This window comes from Bombina bombina, chromosome 5, assembly GCF_027579735.1.
Source record: "Bombina bombina isolate aBomBom1 chromosome 5, aBomBom1.pri, whole genome shotgun sequence".
Taxonomy (NCBI): domain Eukaryota; kingdom Metazoa; phylum Chordata; class Amphibia; order Anura; family Bombinatoridae; genus Bombina; species Bombina bombina.
This window is the reverse complement of record NC_069503.1, coordinates 922,597,676-922,616,578: the sequence shown is the minus strand read 5'-3', so window position 1 is coordinate 922,616,578 and position 18,903 is coordinate 922,597,676. Positions and strand designations below refer to the sequence as shown.

At 43.0% G+C, this 18,903-nt stretch overlaps 1 protein-coding gene across 1 annotated transcript in view; it reads right to left on the bottom strand.

Annotated features, from left to right (window-relative positions):
- Positions 1-5,132: 5,132 nt before the first annotated feature.
- The window catches only part of MCMDC2 (minichromosome maintenance domain containing 2), a 260,089-nt gene continuing 246,318 nt past the window's right edge, over positions 5,133-18,903 (bottom strand). Inside the window, exon 15 of the mRNA XM_053715892.1 lies at positions 5,133-5,399. Coding sequence (XP_053571867.1) covers positions 5,233-5,399 — 167 coding nt within the window. The 3' untranslated portion in view covers positions 5,133-5,232. The remainder of the gene's footprint in view (positions 5,400-18,903) is intronic.

Here is an 18,903-nt window from a genome sequence, read left to right as displayed (position 1 = left end):
GTTTGAGCATGCATAGTTGCAGTGGTCTGAGATGAATTCGGGCAAAGGGGACTACGTCCATTGCCACAACCATTAAACCAATTACCTCCATGCACTGAGCCACAGAAGGTCGAGGAATGGAATCAAGAACTCGGTATATATTCAACAGTTTTGACTTCCTGACCTGTGTAAGAAAGATTTTCATTTCTACTGAGTCTATTAGTGTTCCCAGGAAGGGAACCCTTGTGAGCGGGGACAGAGAACTCTTATCTACGTTCACCTTCCACCCGTGAGACCTTAGAAAGGCCAGGACAATGTCCGTATGAGCCTTGGCTCTGTGAAAAGACGACGCCTGTATTAAGATGTCGTCTAGGTAAGGTGCTACTGCAATGCCCCGCTGTCTTAGTACCGCCAGAAGGGACCCTAACACATTTGTGAAAATTCTGGGAGCGGTGGCCAACCGAAAAGGAAGGGCCACAAACTGGTAATGTTTGTCCAGAAAGGCGAACCTTAGGAACTGATGGTGATCTTTGTGGATAGGAATATGTAGGTACGCATCCTTTAGATCCACGGTAGTCATATATTGACCTTCCTGGATCATCGGCAAGATTTTCCGAATGGTTTCCATACAGAGCCTTGGCTCTGTGAAAAGACGACGCCTGTATTAAGATGTCGTCTAGGTAAGGTGCTACTGCAATGCCCCGCTGTCTTAGTACCGCCAGAAGGGACCCTAACACATTTGTGAAAATTCTGGGAGCAGTGGCCAACCCGAAAGGAAGGGCCACAAACTGGTAATGTTTGTCCAGAAAGGCGAACCTTAGGAACTGATGGTGATCTTTGTGGATAGGAATATGTAGGTACGCATCCTTTAGATCCACGGTAGTCATATATTGACCTTCCTGGATCATCGGCAAGATTTTCCAAATGGTTTCCATCTTGAAAGACGGAACTCTGAGGAATTTGTTTAGAATTTTTAGGTCCAGGATTGGCCTGAAAGTTCCTTCCTTTTTGGGAACTACAAACAGGTTTGAGTAAAAGCCCAGTCCTTGTTCTGCAATTGGAACTGGGTGTATCACTCCCATTTTTAGGAGATCTTCTACACAGCGTAAGAGCGCCTGTTTCTTTGTTTGGTCTGAAGACAAACGAGAAATGTGGAACCTTCCCCTTGGGGGAGAATCCTTGAATTCTAGAAGGTACCCCTGAGCAACTATTTCTAATGCCCAGGGATCTGGAACATCTCTTACCCAAGCCTGAGCAAAGAGAGAAAGTCTGCCCCTTACTAGATCTGATCCCGGATCGGGGGCTACCCCTTCATGCTGTCTTGGTAGCAGGTTGCTTTGGGCTGTGAAGCGTTATCTTGCTTTGCGGCAGCAGAGGTTGCAGCAGGTCCGCTCCTGAAGTTGCGAAAGGAGCGAAAATTAGCCTTGTTTTTGGCCTTAAACGGCCTATCTTGTGGAAGGGCATGGCCCTTTCCCCCAGTGATATCCGAAAAATAATTTCTTTCAGCTCTGGGCCGAATAGGGTTTTCCCCTTGAAAGGAATATTTAACAGTTTTGTTTTGGACGACACATCCGCCGACCACGATTTGAGCCAAAGCGCTCTTCACGCCATGATGGCAAAACCTGAATTTTTCGCCGCTAACTTAGCTAATTGGAAAGCGGCATCAGTGATAAAAGAATTAGCCAGCTTTAAAGCATGAATTCTATCCATGACCTCGTCGTATGAAGTCTCCCTCTGGAGCGACTCCTCCAGAGCCTCAAACCAAAATGCCGCTGCAGTAGTTACCGGAATAATGCAGGCAATTGGTTGATGTAGAAAACCTTGCTGAACAAAAATTTTCTTCAGCAATCCTTCCAATTTTTTATCCTTAGGATCTTTGAAAGCACAACTGTCCTCTATTGGTATAGTTGTATGCTTAGCAAGTGTTGAAACAGCTCCCTCTACCTTAGGGACCGTCTGCCACGTTTATGGGGAACATTTTCTTAAAGATAGGGGGGGGGAACAAAGGGTACACCTGGTCTCTCCCACTCCTTAGTCACAATATCCGCCACCCTCTTTGGGATCGGAAATGCCTCGGTGTATACAGGGACCTCTAAAAACTTGTCCATTTTACACAATTTTTCTGGGACCACCATGGGGTCACAATCATCCAGCGTAGCTAAAACCTCCTTAAGCAGGACGCGGAGGTGTTCCAGCTTGAATTTAAACGCTAAGGAATCTGACTCTGCCCGCTGAGAAACTTTTCCTGCGTCAGAAATTTCTCCTTCAGACAGACCGTCCCTCACTGCTAACTCTGAGTGTTGTGAGGGTACTACAGATAACTCATCCAAAGTGTCTGATTGCTCATCCTCTGTATTTAAAACTGAGCTATCGCGCTTTTTTGGAAAAACTGGCAGTTTGGATAAAAATGCTGCAAGAGAATGATCCATTACTGCTGCTAATTGTTGTAAGTTAATAGGGGCCAATGCGCTAGAGGTACTAGGCATCGCTTGCACGGGCGTAACTGGTGTCGACACATGGGGAGAGGAAGAAGGACTATCCTCATTACCTTCCGTTAAAGAATCATCTTGGGCTACATTTTTAAGTGTCACTGCATGGTCTTTAAAATGCTTAGATGTTTTTAGCACACCTTAAACACAAATGCAATGGGGGTACCGCCACTACCATACAGTAAAATTCACTTTTTGAAAAAACGTTACTGTGCCTTTAAATAATAAAAAGCACACACATTTTTACCAAATCACCAAAAAACATCCGATCTTTATGAAATTTTCACCGCATGATCCCAATGCTTTGAAAAGATTGCACACAAATTTTCAGATTAATTAACCCCTTATTGCCCAAACCGGAGCCAATTGAAGTAAACTACCGGTTTAACACACTACAGCACGGTGCCACAGTCTTTGCTGTGGCCCTACCTTCCTTTTGGGTTATTTGTAGAAGAATATAAGCCTCCCTGAGGTCCTCCTGCACTCTTAGGACTCTACACGTGAAGCTGCATGAAGCTGCCTTGCAAAACAACTGCGAAAATGAGGCCCCCTCCCTCTTCATTCCGGAGTTATGGGGCCTTCCTGATCAGATTAGGTGTCTTGCAATATGCCAGGTGTAATAAAAACCCCAAAAGTGTTTCCCAACGTCTAAAACACTTGAACAAATATAAGATTACCCTAATAAAGTAATCGATTTAGCCCATCACAGTGTCTACCAGTATTTAAGCCCTTAAGTGAAGCCATCCTTCTATACTGCGTCTCAGAAAATGACGCTTACCTTCCCACATGAAGATTTCTATCAGTCTTCTAGCATTACCGGGTCTTGTTAGAAAAAATGATTGAGCATAACTTAAGCAGTTAAGCCTTCAAACTGTTCCCCCCAACTGAAGTTCTCCGGTACTCAACAGTCCTGTGTGGGAACAGCAGTGGATTTTAGTTACAACATGCTAAAATCTTTTTCCTCTCAGCAAAAATCTTCATCACTTTCTGCCTCAGAGTAAATAGTACAAACCGGCACTATTTTAAAATAACAAACTCTTGATTGAAGAAATAAAAACTACAAATCTAACACCACATACTCTTTACCCTCCCGTGGAGATGCTACTTGTTAGAGCGGCAAAGAGAATGACTGGGGAGGCGGAGCCTGAGGGGAGCTATATGGACAGCTTTGCTGTGTGCTCTCTTTGCCACTTCCTGTAGGGATTGAGAATATCCCACAAGTAAGGATGAAACCGTGGACTGGATACACCAAGTAAGAGAAATGCTGTTAAAATCTGAATCAAGATTGATCTACACCCTGGGGACATTAATCCCTAGGGGATTGAATACCAGCCTGGACTGGCACTGTTTCATATAAAAATTAAAAATTATAAAATTAAAAATTAAATACTAAGTAATGGGATTCCTGCAAATGTAGAATAGTTTATTCATTATATGTATAGATATATTCTCTCATTATATGTATAGATATATAGTATTTGTGTACCATCAGTGATAACTGCCAGTATTTAATAATTTATGAAGTCCATATCCTCACACAGTGAGGTCCTAATTATTGTCAACCTATAGCTTCATTATTTACATTTCTTAACTTTTGTCCAGTGACTTCCCAAAGGATTGTCTTATAATGTTAACTTAGCCCAATAGGGATATGGATAGTGGATATTGCAATATGTAAATTCTTAACTAATATTGCTAAAATTGCCAAATATATATATTTGCATATAGATTGTATCATTGACAGGTATATCGCCCCTAATTAATTGTTTAGCATACTATTAGACAAAGTATTTTCAAGTAACTGTGATAAATGCTGTACTGCTGTTCACATTGTTTTTAACGTGCACTGTATTTTACGATCCAGACAGCTAATTGCGAGTGTGGCGCCCCGGTAACTATGACTATAATCACATGCCGGCCTATGCACACGTGGGCGGGTTAAGCCATGAAGTCACTTCCGTAACGCCAATGGCAACGGCTAGATCAGGGTCTAATGGTGGTGGGTATAAAGTAAGTAAATGTACACTGATTGTATTGTAATCTTGTCTGAGGATGGGGGTAACTCCGAAACGTTACAGGTCAAATAAATATTTGTTGATTTAAAGACCCAGTGTGTGCTACTACTTGTATTCGCATGTATCTATCCCTTATCTGGTATGCACCCTGGGCATGAAACTTACTAACTGCACTATGGCAGTGGAATTAGGAGTGCTCCATCTTTTCTACAAAGATATATATATCTCAATCCAACTGAACTACCAATCCCAAGAAGAAACAAGTTGTAATTTTCCTCCCTCCATGATGAATTAGTATAATAAAATTATTTGCATGTGCACATGTCTAATTAGTAACTTTGTGGGGAGGGGGGGTGATAATTCTTTGTTACACTCTCTAATTTAGAATATTCCTATTGCTCCTTTGAAGGGCTTATGCACAGAAACATTGATAATGACTGTCTTAACATCTGCTGTGTTTATATAAGGGGTTTGGGGGCAATTTACATATTTCAAAATGTTTCTTAAATCTGGGAAGTACATCTTGTGGTAGGCATTGTAGTAGTTGTCAAGGGAATAAAAGCTGTATGTTAATCAGAGAGTAACAGAAAAGTAGTAAGCAGCTAACTTTTCTATTTACAATAAAGTAGACAATTCTGGAAGCAGTGGATTAAAAACTTTACTTATTTATTAAATTACTGCACATTAATTCAACAGGAAGTTACAACTGAAGAGTAGTTATTTTATTATTTTAACTTTCGAAAACAGACTTATTCTTCAGCGTTTGAAACAACATTTGTAGGCCCGTATGTTACGACAAACAACAGTAAATTCTGAAGACATTCCCTCAGGTACAGATCTCTGTTGTACAAACTGCTCTCATCATGAAGTTCAAAGGGAAACCACGGATTTGGAGGCACAGGAAATACAGAGCTACCTAAATGCAGAAAAAAAACACACATAAATTATGCTTACCTGATAATTTTCTTTTCTTCTGACAGGAAGAGTCCACAGCTGCATTCATTACTTTTGGGAATTCAGAACCTGGCCACCAGGAGGAGGCAAAGACACCCCAGCCAAAGGCCTTAAATACCTCCCCCACTTCCCTCAGTCATTCTGCCAAGGGAACAAGGAACAGTAGGAGAAATATTAGGGTGATTTTATAAAAAAAAAAAGTGCCAGAAGAACAAAAATGTACTGCCACCCCCTAGTTAAAGCACGGGTTGGAGCTGTGGACTCTTCCTTTCAGAAGAAAAGAAAATGATCAGGTAAGCATAATTTATGTTTTTCTTCTTAATCAGGAAGAGTTCACAGCTGCATTCACTGAATGCAAACAAAGGGTGGGTACAAAGAGGCAGCTCCTTCGAAAGGCACCACAGCCTGAATTACTCGACACCCTACAAAAAACTATAACGTCAAGGAAAAAAAAATGGAGCCCGGGTAAACCACTCATCAGTTACACAACCTGCAAAGCCGTGCTAGAGACCACTCAGACCCAGAGTCTGCTGAGCATAAGGCTTCCAAGGAGTCAGCCCTGCGGCACTCAACTCCCACAAATTTCAAAACCGAAAACCTCTATTAACCCCCCGAAAGGGAGAGTAGAGGAACCCATAGGAGATCCGAAGGACCATCCAATATGTACTTAAAAATAAAACTGGTCAAAATATCTATCTACCCCCGAGAGGGGGAATAGAGGCCCCATGAGATACCCAAAAGACCAACTCAACTGAGAGCAACCCGAGGTTGCTGCAGGACCACTGTCCAAGGAAACAAATTTACTAGGAGAACAAAGGACAAGGACCAGAAGATAAGTCCATAGTCAGGAGATAACGTCACTAGGATGACCGGAAGGCCACCCTCATGTCCCTGACACAGCACCATACCCACTATGGTGTTCCAGAAAACTATGAGTTCCCCCTTGTAACTTAGACAAGACAAGACCCTTCAGGATAAGCAGTGACAGGAAATCCATCCCAGCAGCTGAGAAAGAGCTCTTCCAAGAGGTCACAGAGTCCCCTGCGAACAAAACTAGTGAGGACCCTTCCACAGGCAGCAAAGCCGTCCTAATCCATCGTGGGACTCGCGCCACTGAGAAAATGACGAAAAATCTTGACAACAGCTCCCAACCAGAAAATTCCGGAATCCAAGGAGCAATCCATCCCGGCAATAGACGCCGCCGGTAGAGCGATGGGCACTAAGAGTCCCCCCAACAAAGGGGAGGACAGATTCACAAAAGAAAACGGTCCATACTGCAAAAAGCAGACTGATCCCCAACCTTCCTTCCAGGATAACGGTCACAGCCCAAGGCTAGTAAAAGACTGAAGACAAGAGTCCCAGACCTTTGGAAGAAATGGATCTATGAGGCATCAAAACCCCTGAGTAGAATCCAGACTGCTACTAAAATGTTTGCATGCTACCCTGAACCATGACAGGAACCTCATGCTTGGGTCCAAGGACCCCTACACTGCAGCCTTCCATAATAAGGAACACTCCTCAAGGGAAGAAAGCACTCCAATACCAGATTCAATTCCATGATACTGAGAACACAAGAGAGGGAAACAAACCCTATGAGGCGAGAACAACCAAGGACCTACAGGCCCTTTACAGACAGTGAGGTACCTCCAAACCAAGGAGAACACGTAGGAACCCTTCCCCACCCTAGGTGAGAAGAAGAAGATTAACCAACCGAAAACACCCTACTAGCGGCCAAACCCTTCGGCCAAAATTGTCAGCCCAGTTGGAGAGCAACCGGAGCATACCAGGAATCATCAGATGTCGCAGCAGACAAGTAGGGACCCGTCAGAAAACCTCAAACTAAAGCCTCAGGTTGATATCAATCTCTCATAAGAGTCAGAAAACCCCGGCATATATAATCGTTCTCCCAAAACCAGATAAATCCCCTGATACTGCATCTAATTTCCGACCGATATCTTTACTCAACACCAATCTTAAGATATATACGCAAAGATTCTAGCCAATAGGCTTAATATAATTCTTCCCCAAATAATTGATAATGACCAAGTAGGGTTTGTCCCATCTAGAGAAGCTAAAGATAACACGGTCAGAGTGATACAACTAATACACCACGCCCAACATACACAAACCCCCACTGTGATTGTATCAGCGGACGCGGAAAAAGCCTTTGACCGCGTCTGCTGGCACTTCCTCCGGGAAGTTCTGCACAAATTTAATATGGGAGACTCTTTCATTTCCAAAATGATGGCGCTATACACCTTCCTCTCTGCCAAAATTAGGGTAAACAGAATAACTTCACTCTCCTTCCCCATCTCAAACGGCACCAGACAGGGGTGCCCCCTGTCACCACTTCTTTTCACATGCGTAGTGGAAGCATTTGCTACTGCCATGCACTCCAATTCAGACATCCGTGGAATACAAATACTAGCCATAAACTCCTACTATACGCAGATGATATCTTGTTTTGCTTAACAGACCCAATTACATCCATTCCCCCACTGCCAACTGAATTAGACGCATTCCTGATGGCCTCCAATTATTTAATCAACAACTGTAAATCAGAACTCCTAGCGATTCAATGCAACGACAATCTCCTTTCCCAACTTTGGAAATTGAGCCCATTCCGTATTCAAAATTTTTCTTTGAAATATTTAGGGATACACCTTACTCCCAACATTAATGACCTATTCCGAGTTAATTATTTACCTCTACATAACACCTTGATAGCGGACATGTCCTCATGGAAATCAAAAAATATTTCCTGGCTAGGTAGAATCAATTCAATCAAAATGAACGTCCTTCTGAGGATATTATACCTCTTTCAAACTATCCCAATCCCCCTGCCTATTAAGTTTATATCAAATCTTCAAAACAGGATATTTGAGTTCATATGGTACAAACGCAAGAATAAATAAACACCTAATGTGTACCCCCATAAAGAGTGGAGGGTTAGGGGTGCCCAATTTGAAAAATTACAGGAAGGCCGCTTTCCTTCAACGTATAATCGATTGGGTCACTAACTATGATCATAAAAAGTGGGTGAAACTAGAACATGAAACCACGCACACATTACACTTAGCGCCCCTTTTGCTGGCAAAACAACTCAAGTTTAACACAGGCAATTAAAGGTAACTTTATAATACAGGAAACTTTTAAAGTATGGGATAAAGCTTTAATAGAGAACCCCCTCATATCTTCCAAGTTCTCCCCTCTAACTTCCCTCACAAACAATATAGACTTCCTTCCAGGGTGTTAATGGGGGAAATTGAAATACAGAACCCTACACCGAGCGATCATGACATACCAAATAGGTAATGAACAAGCTTCTGTTCCTACAAATAGACTTATTGAAAACGGCTTCCCCATGTTTTTGAACTGTTTTTTTCTACATCAATGCCACTCATATATTTTAAAACATCCAGATAGGAAGAACATGCTGCGTCCTATGACTCCATATGAATCTATGAAAATCCACCGCCCAGATTAAACACACTCTTTCCTTAGTCTACTCTCTTTTACAAGCATCTCCTCCAGGATTCTCTCCTTATTTTATTGACCGTTGGTCTGATGAACTAAACGCAGATATATCACAAGCAGACATGAAACATAAACAGGAACCCCTTTATATACAGCTTAAAACGACTTGGGAAGCTTACATACATAAGGAATTTCACCAATCTCTAGTCACACACACGTGACTTTCTTCTTTTCCCTCTTACTATGGGTATGGGAAATAAAAATTGTTATTTCACTAACACCTCAGTTATTCTTATGGAATACCACAACACTGTTACACTTTGTTATTTTTATTCAATTTGATTTACATCAGCTTCCCTCTGTACGTACGTATTACCAAACACATACATATTTTTATGCATTTATAATGTATTGTACCATTTTATCTTATTCTTTACTAAATAAAGCTGATTTGGAAAATAAAAAGTCAGAAAACCCGCGCCCCTGCCAAAGGGACACACGGGAGAACCAAACCCTAAGGTTAAACAGAACCATCTATACCCTTTCCAGGCAAGAGACATAGTCCTTAGCCATAGTTCTCAAAATACGGAACCGATCTAAAGCCCCAGAGGAACCCATAAGCCGCCTCCTATAGTTAGGAGCGCACCCAGATAAAGCCTTCCGCCATCTAAAGGCCACCAGTACCCTTAATTCACAAGGTAATCCGTGTAGACAGGCCTAACGACCTGACCCGCACTTTGGAAAAAATAAATGGTCAGTTTCCTGACCCCAGACAGGCGAAAGACTGTAACTGACCCCAGGTATAAACGAAAAGGTGTGTAAAATAGTGCGCTAGTGTTAAATATGCGGTATCAAACTCCTTACAATAAGTCAGATCCTTCAATCTAAACAATAAGTGCAAAAGAAAAAAATAGTTGTAGTAAGGGCGCTATTAGCTGAAGATACCAAAAGAAGGGTTATATGTGGTATAAATTCATTAGTGTGTATACAAATTCATATAGGCTTTGTCATAAAGACATAAAATAATTTAATAAAATTAAAAATGTGTTTCACATACAAATACAGTCATTTATAAAAATTACATTTAATAGAGACGTCTCTAATTCAAACTTTCAGTATTCAGTGATTAAAATATACTCATTTGTTATTTTAGAGGAGACAGAGAATAAAGATACTTTGTATCTACTTACAAACTGTAAAATGTTTCAAGTTTGTATAACAGATCATTTCTGTGTTCTGACTTTTGGTATCTTCAGCTAATAGCGCCCTTACTACACCTATTTTTTTCTTTTGTAACTGACCCCAGATCTCCTACCCTCAAGCCCAAAGGGCTAGATCTGTAATAAGATTGACGGGTAGCATCTTTGTAGAATAATAACAACTAGTATTTATATAGCGCCTTTCTCTCAGTGGGAGAGAAAGTGCTTCTTCAGCGCTCGCTCTCGGAATTAACCAAATTGGCAGCTGCCTAGTAATATTTGTTATTATTACCCAATTTAATGGTACTCCGAGAGTGTAAAGAACATGGTATGATAAGGGGCAGTTCTTATCTCGAGAAGACGACAGTCTCCAGAGATCCGTGCACTATCAGTCTCCCAACATCCTTGAAATAGAATAACAACGGAAGCTTTGCAGCTCCTGGTAGAACGGCAGGGAGACCCCTGTCCTCTACATACTAGAGGAAACAAAACACTGAGACAAGGAAGAAGGACATGTCCACTCTCCCAGAACAAATGACTAGTGATGTTGCGATTGTTGAACATAGCTTGTTCGCGTTCGCCGCGACAGGTGAACATATGCGATGTTCGATCCGCCCCCTATTCGTCATCATTGAGTAAACTTTGACCCTGTATCTCACAGTCTGCAGACACATTTCAGCCAATCAGCAGCAGACACTCCCTCCCAGCTCCTAGACAGCAGCCATTTTAGATTCATTCGGAAGCTGCATTGTTAGTGAGAGGAGGGACAGTGTAGCTGCTGCTGATTTCATAGGGAAATTGATAGCTAGGCTAGTGTATTCAGTGTCCACTACAGTCCTGAAGGACTCATCTGATCTCTGCTGTAAGGACAGCACCCCAAAAAGCTAGAACATCAGTCTTTTTTTTTTTTTTGCCTGTGTAATTTTGACTGTGAAACATCAGTCTGCTAGTGTAATCTAATTGCAGTTGCCTGCCACCACTCATATCTGTTGTAACAGTAGTGTAAATTTAAAAAAAAACTTTTTTGACTGTGAAACATCAGTCTGCTAGTGTAATCTAATAGCAGTTGCCTGCCGGCCAGCGTGTGTGCCAGGCCCACTTGCCAACTAGTGCCATCACTCATATCTGTTGTAACAGTAGTGTAAATTAAAAAAAACAAACTTTTTTGACTGTGAAACATCAGTCTGCTAGTGTAATCTAATTGCAGTTGCCTGCCTGCCAGCGTGTGTGCCAGGCCCACTTGCCAACTAGTGCCACCACTCATATCTGTTGTAACAGTAGTGTAAATTTAAAAAAAAAAAACTTTTTTGACTGTGAAACATCAGTCTGCTAGGGTAATCTAATTGCAGTTGCCTGTCTGCCAGCGTGTGTGCCAGGCCCACTTGCCAACTAGTGCCACCACTGATATCTGTTGTAACAGTAGTGTAAATTTAAAAAAAAAACTTTTTTTGACTGTGAAATATCAGTCTGCTAGTGTAATATAATAGCAGTTGCCTGCCTGCCTGCCAGCGTGTGTGCCAGGCCCACTTGCCAACTAGTGCCACCACTAATATCTGTTGTAACAGTAGTGTAAATTTAAAAAAAAAAACTTTTTCGTCTGTGAAACATCAGTCTGCTAGTGTAATCTAATTGCCAGACCCACTTGCCAACTAGTGCCACCACTCATATCTGTTGTAACAGTAGTGTAATTTTTTAAAAAAAAAAACTTTTTTGACTGTGAAACATCAGTCTGCTAGTGTAATCTAATTGTAGTTGCCTGCCTGCCAGCGTGTGTGCCAGGCCCACTTGCCAACTAGTGCCACCACTCATATCTGTTGTAACAGTAGTGTCATTTTTTTAAAAAAAAAACTTTTTTGACTGTGAAACATCAGTCTGCTAGTGTAATCTAATTGCAGTTGCCTGCCTGCCAGCGTGTGTGCCAGGCCCACTTGCCAACTAGTGCCACCACTCATATCTGTTGTAACAGTAGTGTAAATTTTAAAAAAAAACTTTTTTGACTGTGAAACATCAGTCTGCTAGTGTAATCTAATTGCAGTTGCCTGCCTGCCTGCCTGTCTGCCTGCCAGCGTGTGTTCCAGTCCCACTTGGCAACTAGTGCAAACACTAATATCTGTTGTAACAGTAGTGTAATTTTTTTTAAAAAAAAACTTTTTTGACTGTGAAACATCAGTCTGCTAGTGTAATCTAATTGTAGTTGCCTGCCTGCCTGCCAGCATGTGTGCCAGGCCCACTTGCCAACTAGTGCCACCACTCATATCTGTTGTAACAGTAGTGTAAATTTTTTAAAAAAAAAACTTTTTTGACTGTGAAACATCAGTCTGCTAGTGTAATCTAATTGCAGTTGCCTGCCTGCCAGCGTGTGTGCCAGGCCCACTTGCCAACTAGTGGCACCACTCATATCTGTTGTAACAGTAGTGTAAATTTAAAAAAAAAACTTTTTTGACTGTGAAACATCAGTCTGCTAGTGTAATCTAATTGCAGTTGCCTGCCTGCCTGCCAGCGTGTGTGCCAGGCCCACTTGCCAACTAGTGCCACCACTCATATCTGTTGTAACAGTAGTGTAAATTTTTTTCAAAATTTTTTTTTGACTGTGAAACATCAGTCTGCTAGTGTAATCTAATTGTAGTTGCCTGCCTGCCTGCCAGCGTGTGTGCCAGGCCCACTTGCCAACTAGTGCCACCACTCATATCTGTTGTAACAGTAGTGTAAATTTAAAAAAAAAAAACTTTTTTGACTGTGAAACATCAGTCTGCTAGTGTAATCTAATAGCAGTTGCCAGCGTGTGCCAGGCCCACTTGCCAACTAGTGCCACCACTCATATCTGTTGTAACAGTAGTGTACATTTTAAAAAAAAAACTTTTTCGACTGTGAAACATCAGTCTGCTAGTGTAATCTAATTGCAGTTGCCTGCCTGCCAGCGTGTGTGCCAGGCCCACTTGCCAACTAGTGCCACCACTCATATCTGTTGTAACAGTAGTGTAAATTTAAAAAAAGAAACATTTTTGTCTGTGAAACACCAGTCTGCTAGTGTAATCTAATTGCAGTTGCCTGCCTGCCAGCGTGTGTGCCAGGCCCACTTGCCAACTAGTGCCACCACTCATATCTGTTGTAACAGTAGTGTAATTTTTAAAAAAAAAAAAACTTTTTTGACTGTGAAACATCAGTCTGCTAGTGTAATCTAATTGTAGTTGCCTGCCTGCCAGCGTGTGTGCCAGGCCCACTTGCCAACTAGTGCCACCACTCATATCTGTTGTAACAGTAGTGTAATTTTAAAAAAAAAACAAAACTTTTTTGACTGTGAAACATCAGTCTGCTAGTGTAATCTAATTGCAGTTGCCTGCCTGCCAGCGTGTGTGCCAGGCCCACTTGCCAACTAGTGCCACCACTCATATCTGTTGTAACAGTAGTGTAAATTTAAAAAAAAAACTTTTTTGACTGTGAAACATCAGTCTGCTAGTGTAATCTAATTGTAGTTGCCTGCCTGCCAGCGTGTGTTCCAGTCCCACTTGGCAACTAGTGCAAACACTAATATCTGTTGTAACAGTAGTGTAAATTTTTTTTAAAAAAAACTTTTTTGACTGTGAAACATCAGTCTGCTAGTGTAATCTAATTGTAGTTGCCTGCCTGCCAGCATGTGTGCCAGGCCCACTTGCCAACTAGTGCCACCACTCATATCTGTTGTAACAGTAGTGTAATTTTTTTTTAAAAAAACTTTTTTGACTGTGAAACATCAGTCTGCTAGTGTAATCTAATTGCAGTTGCCTGCCTGCCAGCGTGTGTGCCAGGCCCACTTGCCAACTAGTGGCACCACTCATATCTGTTGTAACAGTAGTGTAAATTTAAAAAAAAAACTTTTTTGACTGTGAAACATCAGTCTGATAGTGTAATCTAATTGCAGTTGCCTGCCTGCCTGCCAGCGTGTGTGCCAGGCCCACTTGCCAACTAGTGCCACCACTCATATCTGTTGTAACAGTAGTGTAAATTTTTTTCAAAAATTTTTTTTTGACTGTGAAACATCAGTCTGCTAGTGTAATCTAATTGTAGTTGCCTGCCTGCCAGCATGTGTGCCAGGCCCACTTGCCAACTAGTGCCACCACTCATATCTGTTGTAACAGTAGTGTAAATATTTTTTAAAAAAACTTTTTTGACTGTGAAACATCAGTCTGCTAGTGTAATCTAATTGCAGTTGCCTGCCTGCCTGCCAGCGTGTGTGCCAGGCCCACTTGCCAAATAGTGGCACCACTCATATCTGTTGTAACAGTAGTGTAAATTTAAAAAAAAAACTTTTTTGACTGTGAAACATCAGTCTGCTAGTGTAATCTAGTTGCCTGCCTGCCAGCGTGTGTGCCAGGCCCACTTGCCAACTAGTGCCACCACTCATATCTGTTGTAACAGTAGTGTAAATTTAAAAAAAACAAAAACCTTTTTGACTGTGAAACATCAGTCTGCTAGTGTAATCTAATTGCAGTTGCCTGCCTGCCAGCGTGTGTGCCAGACCCACTTGCCCAGTGCCACACCATTCATATCTGGTGTAAAAGTATTGTAAATTTAAAAACAAAAAACTTTTTTGACTGTGAAACATCAGTCTGCTTGTGTAATCTAATTGCAGTTGCCTGCCTGCCAGCGTGTGTGCCAGATCCACTTGCCCATTACCACACCACTCATATCTGGTGTAACAGTATTGTAAATTTAAAAACAAAAAACGTTTTGGACTGTGAAACATCAGTCTGCTTGTGTAATCTAATTGCAGTTTCCTGCCTGCCAGCGTGTGTGCCAGACCCACTTGCCCAGTGCCACACCACTCATATCTGGTGTAACAGTGTTGTAAATTTAAAAACAAAAAACCTTTTGGACTGTGAAACATCAGTCTGCTTTTTTGTGTCAGGCTCACAGCTTATACTGGGCCCACTTGCCCAGTGCCACCACTCATATCTTGTTTAATAGTAGTGTAAGTGTACATTTAAAAATAAATGACAGGCAGAGGCAGGCCACCCCGCAGGTGCCGTCGTGGTCATGGTGCTGTGATTCCCTTTCGCACTAGAATAATGCCCAGTGTTCAGAGGCCACATCCCATGAACTCGAAAAGTTCTGAGGAAATAGTTGACTTTATAACACAGGACACCCAATCTTCTATAGCTTCCGCTCCGAACCTTGACGCACCATCCTCATCCAGCTTATCTTCGGCACCTCTCAAGTTACCATTCGCCCGCCTGCCGCCACCACCAACACTAGCACCACAGCCGCTTCACTTGATGTGTCAGAGGAGTTTTTTACATATCAGTTGGAAGTAATGAGTGATGCGCAACCATCATTGACAGAGGATGTAGATAACAGTGATATGTCTCAGTCAGGCAGCATTTCAGACATGGACTTACAGTGTGATGATGATGATGTTGTACCTGCTGCTGCTTCCTTTGTTGATTTGTCAGATACAAGTGAAGCGGTTGATGATGACAATGCGTCCGTGGATGTCACGTGGGTGCCCGCTAGAAGAGAAGAAGAACAGGGGGAAAGTTCAGATGGGGAGACAGAGAAGAGGAGGAGGAGATGAGTTGGAAGCAGGGGAAGGTTGTCGCAAGGAGCTAGTGGCACAGTCAGACAGCATGCATCGGCACCGGGGTCAGCCAGAAGGCATGCCAATCAACGCATGCTGTTGCCTCCACCAGAATGCCGTCATCACAGAGCTCAGCAGTGTGGCATTTGTTTTGTGTGTCTGCCTCTGACAACAGCGATGCCATTTGCAACCTGTGCCAAAAGAAACTGAGTTCTGGGAAGTCCAACACCCACCTGGGTACAACTGCTTTGCGAAGGCACATGATCGCACATCACAAACGCCTATGGGATCAACACATGAGTAGAAGCAGCACACAAACTCAAAGCCGCCATCCTCCTCCTGGTCCAGCATCTTCAGCCACGTCAACCACTGCTGTCCTCCTTGCCACCTTAGAAACATCTGCCACTCCGTGTCTCTTCCGGAGCAGTTCCTGCTCATCTGCCCACAGTCAGGTGTCTGTCAAGGACATGTTTGAGCGTAAGAAGCCAATGTCACAAAGTCACCCCCTTGCCCGGTGTCTGACAGCTGGCTTGTCTGAACTGTTAGCCCGCCAGCTTTTACCATACAAGCTGGTGGAGTCTGAGGCATTCAAAAAATTTGTAGCTATTGGGACACGGCAGTGGAAGGTACCCGGCCAAAATTTCTTTGCACAAAAGGCAATCCCCAACCTGTACTCGATTGTGCGAAAGGAAGTAATGGCATGTCTGGCACACAGTGTTGGGGCAAGGGTCCATATGACCACTGATAGCTGGTCTGCAAAGCATGGTCAGAGCAGGTATATCACCTACACTGCGCATTGGGTAAACCTGCTGACGGCTGCCAAGCATGGAATGCGTGGCTCTGCAGAGGATGAGTTGGTGACACCGCCACGACTTGCAGGCAGGCCTGCTGCCTCCTCCTCTACTCCTCCTACTCCATCCTCTTCCATAACCTCCTCGGCTGAGTCCTCTTCTGCTGCTGTGTCTTGATCCACATCAACGGCACCCCCCCAGCTTTGTTTTCTTCCTGGAGCGTGCCCTGCGAAGAGTGCTGGATCAGGCCGTAGATGAACGTGAAGAGGAAGAGGAAGAGTTGTGGTCACCATCACCACCAGAAACAGCCTTATCAGCATCGCTTGCTGGACCAGCGGCAACGCTGGAAGAGGATTGTGAGGAAGAGGAGTCAGAGGAGGAATGTGGCTTTGAGGAGGAGGAGTAAGACCAACCACAACAGGCATCCCAGGGTGCTCGTTGTCACCTATCTGGTACCCGTAGTGTTGTACGTGGCTGGGGGGAAGAAGATACCTTCAGTGAGATCACTGAGGACAAGGAACGGGACATGAGTAGCTCGGCATCCAACCTTGTGCAAATGGGGTCTTTCATGCTGTCGTGCCTGTTGAGTGACCCTCGTATAAAAAAGCTGAAGGAGAACGACTTGTACTGGGTGTCCACGCTACTAGACCCCCGGTATAAACATAAAGTGCCTGAAATGTTACCAAATTACCACAAGTTGGAAAGGATGCAGCAGTTCCAAAATAAATTAAAAAGTATGCTTTACACAGCGTATAAGGGTGATGTCACATCACAATGGGAATCTAACAGGGTAAGAGGTGAAAGTAATCCTCCGACTCCCACGACCACGCTGGCAAGGACAGGATGCTTTACAGACGTGTTGTTGATGGAGGACATGCATAGCTTTTTAACTCCTATGCATCGCCACAGCCCTTCAGGGTCCACCCTCAGAGAACGACTCGACCGACAGGTAGCAGACTACCTCGCCTTAACTGCAGATCTCGACACTCTGAGGAGCAAGGAACCCCTTGACTACTGGGTGTGCAGGCTTGACCTGTGGCCTGAGCTATCCCAATTTGCACTAGAACTTCTGGCCTGCCCCGCTTCAAGTGTCCTGTCAGAAAGGACCTTCAGTGCAGCAGGAGGTATTGTCACTGAGAAGAGAAGTCGCCTAGGTAAGTCTAGATTACCTCACCTTTATTAAGATGAATGAGGGATGGATCCCGAAGGGACTGACATTGGGCGATACATTTGAGTAAAAAAGGCCTGATGAGATGAGCTAAAAATGGTCCACACGCTGCTGTATTTTATTTTCGAATGCCGGTTGACTTGCGTGACTTATCAGCCACCAACTAGGGTTCAAGCCGCAATGTTTTAGGGCACTTTCTGCCTGGGAAACAAACATCAATTTTTCTGGCCGATGCTACAGCAGCGACTGCAACAATACCTAATTTTTCAGGCATGTGTACATGCCAAATTTTTCTGGCCTCTGGTGCTGCTGCACTGTGGCTTCAAAAACCAAACCAAACCAAAAAAAAAGGCACTTAACAGGGATTAAACTGATAGGAATAGTACTACTTAACACACCACTCCTATCTGGTGGCACAGTAGATTGCACGCGCAGTGCCCCAAATTTGAAGTAGCAGGACCGACCAATCATCTTTTTCTATCTCCCGGTTCCTAAAATCCATGCCATATACACGTCCCCTGATAGGGGACACCGCAGTGGAAGGTACCCTGCCAAAATTTCTTTGCACAAAAGGCAATCCCCAACCTGTACTCGATTGTGCAAAAGGAAGTAACCTTACCATGGGTCACAGACAGCATGTCTTGTAATTCTCTGTCTGGGAAATTATCTATCTATCAAATCTATCTATTTATCTATCAAATCTATCTATCTATCTATCATATCTATCAAATGTATCTATTGCATCTATTGATCTATCTATCTAATCTATGTATCTATCTATCAAATCTATCTCGTGGCCAGACCGACCAAGCATCTTTTTCCATCTCCCGGTTCCTAAAATCCATGCCATATACACGTCCCCTGATAGGGGACACCGCAGTGGAAGGTACCCTGCCAAAATTTCTTTGCACAAAAGGCAATCCACCCCAACCTGTACTCGATTGTGCAAAAGGAAGTAACCTTACCATGGGTCACAGACCGCATGTCTTGTAATTCTCTGTCTGGGAAATTATCTATCTATCAAATCTATCTATTTATCTATCAAATCTATCTATCTATCTATCTATCGAATCTATCAAATGTATCTATTGATCTATCTATCTAATCTATGTATCTATCAAATCTATCTATCTCGTGGCCGGACCGACCAAGCATCTTTTTCCATCTCCTGGTTCCTAAAATCCATGCCATATACACGTACCCTGATAGGGGACGTAACAGTTATTAAACTGATAAGAATAGTACTACTTAACACACCACTCATATCTGGTGGCACA